Source organism: Mastacembelus armatus, chromosome 4, assembly GCF_900324485.2.
Source record: "Mastacembelus armatus chromosome 4, fMasArm1.2, whole genome shotgun sequence".
NCBI classification, from domain to species: Eukaryota; Metazoa; Chordata; class Actinopteri; order Synbranchiformes; family Mastacembelidae; genus Mastacembelus; species Mastacembelus armatus.
The window spans coordinates 12,951,908-12,959,319 of NC_046636.1; the positions used below are offsets into that span (position 1 = coordinate 12,951,908).

Sequence of the window (7,412 nt, forward strand, 5' to 3'; positions counted from 1 at the left end):
TTCCTATTGTCAACAAATTTTGTGAGAAGAGCTAAAGCAGGTTACTCCATCTCAGTACTTTTTGACTTTTCTGTCTGACTCTCAACCACAAACTCATTGGATCCTACTTGGTGGCTAGGGATGGGAATCGACAACCAGTTTCCAGCAGAGCGGTAGAGAAAATACCGCTCTGGTTTCCAGTTCGATTCCTGGGCGTCGTTACTCTGCTTGCTTAGGCTGGGCACACACTAGACGATTTAAAAACCAATTTTTAAAACGTGGGAGACCACAGACAGACCACAGTTTCAATCAATTTTAATATTACAATCTTTGGAACGCACAATCTGCCACTAGCATGGGTGGCCAATCCTGGTCCTCGCAGGGACAGTTGGAAAATAACCAGGGCAGTGGCCTGAACTAGAGGATTCAACCAGACTGGGAGACCACACACTTGCTGATTGTAGTGTGGCAATTCCACCGACACAAGATTTCACAAACACTTTCATTTCATCAAACGTGATGCACGCCTTTTCATTGTCGGCTCTATTGTAGTAACATTATGTCATACACACTACGTTAAAAAGACGCCCGTGTTGGCATGATTCAACAGGTATATCTGCAATGCTGGCTTTTGGAGCTGATTTTAGTTTGATTTGCTATGATGTTTGTGAGACGTCGAGGTACACGATATCTGGTTGCTGACACCCTTACACTCGCTTCCCAATTTGCTGCTTTGAGATATTTCCTGGTTTGTTAAATTGTTGCAGCATTAATGCTCATTCATTTTAAAGTGTTAATAAGAAATAACTACCCAATTCATTTTTGGTAAACTTTGTGAAAATTAATATGTGGCACAAATTTATTTAATTAAAATAAATAAATGGGCGAATTAAAATTAAACTGAATTCTTTAACTTTGTTAGACACAATTTGCGAAATACAGATGTGTGTATATGGAAGGAATACTTTGAAGAGTTGATGAATGAAGAAAATGTTAGAGAGCACAGAGTAGAAGAGGTGACTGTTGTGGAGCAGGAAGTAGCAAAGATCAGTAAGGATGAAGTGAAGAAGGCATTGAAGAGGATGAAGAGTGGAAAGGCAGTTGGTCCTGACAACATACCTGTGGAGGTATGGAAGTGTTTAGGAGAGGTGGCAGTAGAGTTTTTGACTGGGCTACTTAACATGATCTTGGAGAGTGAGAGGATGCCTGAGGAATGGAGGAGAAGTGTACTGCTGCCCATTTTTAAGAACAAGGGAGATGTGCAGAGTTGTGGAAACTACAGAGGAAAAGCTGATGAGTCACACAATGAAGTTATGGGAAAGAGTTAGTGGAGGCTAGGCTGAGGTTAGAAGTGAGCATTTGCATTTGTGAGCAGCAATATGGTTTCATGCCAAGAAAGAGTACCACAGATGCAATATTTGCTTTGAGAATGCTGATGGAGAAGTATAGAGAAGGCCAGAAGGAGCTGCATTGTGTCTTTGTAGATTTGGAAAAAGCGTATGACAGGTTGCAGAGAGAGGAGCTGTGGTTTTGTATGAGGAAGTCTGGAGTGGCAGAGAAGTATGTTCGAGTGGTGCAGGACATGTATGAAAGCTGTAAGACAGTGGTGAGGTGTGCTGTAGGGATGACAGAGGAGTTCAAGGTGGAGGTGGGACTGCACCAAGGATCGTCTTTGAGCTCCTTCTTGTTTGCTGTGGTGATGGACAGACTGACAGATAAGGTTAGACAGGAATCTCCGTGGACCATGGTGTTTGCAGATGACATTGCCATCTGTAGTGAGAGCAGGGAGCAGGTTGAGGAAAATCTAGAGAGGAAAAGAGAGGAATGAAGCTTAGCCACAGTAAAACAGAGTACATGTACGACAGGAGGCAGAGCTGGAGGTAACAGAGCTGAAGATGTTGAGGTTCTCTTTGGGAGTGATGAGGATGGATAGGATCAGGAATGGGTACATCAGAGGGACAGCTCATGTTAGATGTTTTGGAGAAAAAGCCAGGGAAGCCAGATTGAGATGGTTTGGACATGTCCAGAGGAGGGACAGTGAATACATTGGTAAAAGGATGCTGAGGTTAGAGCTTCGAGGAAGGAGGCCTAGAGGAAGACCAAAGAGGAGGTTCTTGGGTTTAGTGAAGGAGGACATGAGGATAGTTGGTGGCAGGTGAGGAGGATACAGAGGATAGGGTTGAATGGAGGCGGATGATTCGCTGTGGCGACCCGTGAAGGGAGCAGCCAAAAGGAAAAGACGAAGAAGACATTGTTTATCTGCCATCACAGATAGTTGGCTAATGTCAACTCTTGCTTGCATATGGGCTATTGACTTTACCTTGATAATCGTAGATAAATTCTTCTACAATTTGTAGCCTTTGTCCAGCTTGTTGGTGGGTGAATTTGCATTAATAATTGCCATCACATCCACGTGAAATTTGGTAGACTTGCCAATATTTGAAAATACACACTCCATTTTAATATAGGCCAACACAAACCCCATTGTTTACGTATTTCCGTTTTTTGTGAAGAAAACATATACACATTTTATAATATATTTTTTATACACAAATACTTTTTTATTAACATTTGCACTTATAAGAGGAGGTAATATGCTGTATGTACTGTTTGAGTAGTCATTCACCTGTATGCAGTAGTGACTATTGTTAGTGGTCATGTGCATTCATGACCAAGTGAACTGAAAATTTAATTTGGACCAGATAAACATTGTTGTTGAGTATATATTCTACATCTTCAACTAGACAATGAACTAGTAGACATTAAATTGTTATGTAAACTGGGACTTTTTAAGGGTCCAGACAGGTACCTGCTCTATTTTAAGCTGCTTACTGCTGATATTTTAGCATATTAGATATTTTAGATTTTTGTATCACAAATGAGTGTACAGTATGTGTACTTAGCAAGTCACAAACAGAGATCATTTGTCACCTTTAGTACTCCACTGTGAGTGGTAACATCTGGGTGCACATACCCTCCACTCAACCTGCTCTTCATCTTCCCTGCTGTATTAACATGGACCCATATGTGTTTGTGTCTTGACATGTTCAGGGCCTGCAGAAGCCCTGTTTAGAGGAGATCAAACATGCGAGAAATGCCATCTTTAGTCCTTCTATGTTTGGCTCTTCTCTGGAAGAAGTGATGGCACTCCAGAAAGAACGATATCCAGACCACCAGCTGCCCTGGGTACAGACTCGCCTCTCTGAAGAGGTTCTGGGTCTCAATGGAGATCAGACAGAAGGCATCTTCAGGTGAGCAAGAGAATAGTGAATAGTATATAGACAGCTGCAAAGTTTAAACTAGTTTTAAATTGGTAATCAAAAACCTTTTATTCAGAGTTCAAAAGCAATAATATGAAGCAAGAAAGGTTTTTTTTTGATTTGTCACATATGCCATTAAATATTATTTTGCTTTTTATGATTTCATTCATGAGCTGGTGCTGATCCAGTTGTTATTGAGGATAGTGTGTTGATAGTGATAGAATGTTGCATGTTGTGTGTTTAAATAGTAAAAGTTGTGGCTCCAGCACCAATTAATGAGAAGTAAATATCTTTAAAGCTCTGTAGAGCCAAGGGGAACTGCATAAATTTCTCTATAGTTTTCCACTATGACAGACCCCTATTACATTCTTGTTTGATAGTGTGTGTTATAAACCCACTAAGCCAGTATGTGGTCCAGAGGAAAAAAGGGTCAAACATAAAATAAAGAAAGAACCAAAGACAGTATTTCTCAGGTGATGACAAAATTTTTTTTGAAACTATTAAATAGCATAACAACAACTTAAAAATGATTGAATAATAAAACTTCACTCTCTTAGCTAGAAAGTATAAGTCTTACCTGTTCACAAAAGAAAATATACCCTTTTTATCTGACCACAAAACAGGAGAAAAAGACATTTAAAAGAAATGACAAAGCACCTTTCCTACGAGTTTTTACCAAAACACTTAAAGCAACTTTAGCAACAGTACAACACACAAGAGAATGACTGAAAACTGTCTTTTTAGAACAGCCAGCCAGTCCACTGATTGCAAATCAGAGTCAGGTGTGAGCAACTGTTGGCATTTATGGAGCAGCAGCATGCAAGCGTGTCAATCATGCAGCAGCAGAATGTAGGTCTGTCACTCATACAGCAGCATTGTAGTTGTGTCAGTCATGCAGCAGCAGCAGCATGTAGGTGTGGCAGGCCTAGAGCAGACAAAGGGGAAGAGAAAACTCTCTCCCAGATAAAAGTCAGCAAAACTAAAAATAGGACATAAGAACATGTTTGTTAAAAAAAAAAATCAATTATGCACACTGTATTATTTAACATTGGCACCTATATCTAAAATAATCAGCTTTCCAAAACCTTAATCTGAATTCTGCGGGCAGATGAAGTTTTGTTCTATGTTGATAAACTAGCACATTACTGTTTTTCCTGTGTGACAGAAACAACTCAACTCTTTCATTCTACTACTGTTAGCACAGCTTAGGTTTATACACAATTATATGGAATCCAGGGTCTAATTATATATGGAGGAGAATGAAACTGGAAAAAAGTTAAGTGAGCTTTAACCTCCAGGGTACCAGGGGACATAGATGAAGTAAATGCCCTCAAGCTGCAAGTGGATCAGTGGAAAATTCCCACAGGACTGGAGGACCCACACATCCCAGGTAACCCACACACACACACACACAAACACACACACGCACACACACACACCCTCACACACACACACACACACACACACACACACACACACACACACACAAACACTACATTGCTCTCATGCACAAGAGGTTGGCCTTGTGAACATGAGGTGAATAACTTGCAGTGTAGCACAAACCAGAAGATTCACATGAAGTAAGCAGAGTAAATGTTAAAATCATGTGATTGTTAAACAGGTTTTAAATATGCTTTCATTGAAGTCTCACCCTATGTATCCTATGTGTTCCCAGCGTCTCTGTTGAAACTCTGGTACAGGGAACTGGAGGAACCACTGATCCCTCATGAGTTTTATGAGGAGTGTATCAATCACTATGACAACCCAGAGGCAGCTGTCAATGTGGTGCTGGGCCTACCACACATCAACAAACTGGTGCTCTGCTACCTCATCCGCTTTCTGCAGGTAACACACAAAGTTTACCACAACCTTCCACAAACCCTACAGTAAATTTAAATATGTCTACACACTATACCAACATTTTATTAGCAATATGGTAAATGGTCTTATACTTGTATAGCACTTTTCTACATTTGTGTACTCAAAGCACTTTTACACTATTTGTCCATTCACAATAGCAATATCACATCATGATTGACAAACAAGCAAAATATTTATGACAACTGTGCATTCCACTGAGAAACATATTTGTGTTTGCTGAGATTAGGGAGAAAGATATTCACATATGAAAAAACATACTGGTATTCAACTACTTGTGAAATTAATACTCTGGGACTTAAATACTGTGCCAGACAAATCTTTACCAAAAATCTAAGGTTCAGTGGCAGCTTAAATATTACCCAAGAGCAATAAAAAATGTCTTAATACTGGGGTAAGGCAGCTTTTACAGTACTCTGCTGAACACTGTGTACAGATATTTGCCCAGCCTGCCAACGTGGCCATCACCAAGATGGATGTAAACAATCTGGCTATGGTCATGGCTCCCAACTGTCTACGCTGCCAGTCTGACGACCCTAGGGTGATCTTTGAGAACACCCGCAAGGAGATGTCCTTCATACGGGTGCTCATCCAACGCCTGGATACCAGCTTCATGGATGGAATCCTATAACCCCCACCAGTCCCTCAACAACACACACCCCGATACTTTACCCCCATCTAACCCTTCCATGATAGGCCTCTACACCACCCCACCACAGGAACTCTGGGTTAACACCATGCATCTCCACCATGGTTACGTTTCTGGAAATAACAAAAACTGTTTTGATTCAAGTTTGTCCACTGTACATTGTGAGGTGTACCAGCTGTTTTTTTCCATTTACATAACAAAAAAAACACCAGTATTGGTGTGAAAAGGCTTTTCATATACTAGTACTGTGTGCCTGTATTAATGTATGAGAAGGCGCACACATACCCTCAAACTATATACATACTGTATATAGGAATTAGCAATGATCTCATAATTTGTTGCGAATTACACTTGCTCATTACTCTACATGTACAATGGCAAGGTTCATTTTAAATCCAACTTATTTGTTTTATATGAACTGATTTTTCTTTTTGTTTTTCCCTGCTTAAACACACATAGAGTAACAGTATTACACACAGATCAATACATACCACACTTACGTATTGTAACTTTTTTCCAGGATTCCACTTTCTACAGTGTGCAAAAATTATCACTTGTGGATAAATGATTTATTAATTCAAATATGAATTACACGTCTGATTTTCCACAGGTTTTAAAGCCTCACACACGGAACGATACATGTACACTGGCTAGACAATGCATCTCTAGGGTTCAGCACCAGATTTTCACAAGCCCATCTACACCATTACAATATTTTATTATATCCAATTAATATAATATATAGTTTTAACTGGCAGCAAACAGCTTTCAAAATGTTTTCCACTGCCACTAAGACTCAGCTGCTCTTTACTCCTTTATTTATGTGCTGTCTGTTGGGCCAGAAACCATAAGATGAAACATTTCAGAGAAAGCATGGCTTTATTCAGGAAGTCAATCTGAGTTTTAAAAGGTGTAGCTGTAAAGATGGGTAGTGTTATGGCAATAGCTCTATTGGACATTTAGCTATCAAGTGAGGTGAGCATGGACACTAAATTACCTCAAGTTGTGTTATGACTTTAAGGCTCCACTAGGTTTATAGATACGTGAGCATAGACCATGTTTGTTGGTCTGAAGAGAACAGAAGATGTTGAACACATTTTATTAAAAAAGTGGTTTGCCACTCATCTTGCCTTTAAATTAAGGACACTGTGTTCAACAAGTTATTTTATAGAGGGCTAGCAATTAATTTTGTTTCCTCAAAAACAAATGCATTATTAGGTTAAATTGACCTTCCAAAATGAAAAATAAAAGTTTAATACTTTCTTTTGCCTATGATATTCATAAAAAATGTTTGTATCTGCAGGCTGTTGCAAGACATCACACATTAAAAGTGAACTTGCTACAACAGTGGATTGCATATACAAGTGTCTATTGTGCACTCACCTCTGCTAGCTACTGTAGTCCTCAATTTATCTTTCTTAAAGTCAAGTAAACTGGTAAGTTCTGTAGAAATGCTGTTTATACTTCTGTAAATGTTGAATGCATACAGACCTTCCACATTTACATACTGCTAACATGGCATGTAGTAAGCTCCACATTATGTAGACATAATTTGAAATTTGGACTCACCTATCCAGTATGCTGTTATAGCCAAATGCCAAATGCACCATTCTGACTATCAACTCTACTGCACAAATTTTATCATA

At 39.4% G+C, this 7,412-nt stretch overlaps 1 protein-coding gene across 1 annotated transcript in view; it reads left to right on the forward strand.

Annotated features, from left to right (window-relative positions):
• The window catches only part of arhgap39 (Rho GTPase activating protein 39), an 85,868-nt gene extending 79,885 nt beyond the window's left edge, over window positions 1-5,983 (forward strand). Inside the window, exons 8-11 of the mRNA XM_033325174.1 lie at window positions 3,031-3,230; window positions 4,538-4,629; window positions 4,915-5,084; window positions 5,554-5,983. Coding sequence (XP_033181065.1) covers window positions 3,031-3,230; window positions 4,538-4,629; window positions 4,915-5,084; window positions 5,554-5,748 — 657 coding nt within the window. The 3' untranslated portion in view covers window positions 5,749-5,983. The remainder of the gene's footprint in view (window positions 1-3,030; window positions 3,231-4,537; window positions 4,630-4,914; window positions 5,085-5,553) is intronic.
• The last annotated feature ends 1,429 nt before the right edge of the window (window positions 5,984-7,412 follow it).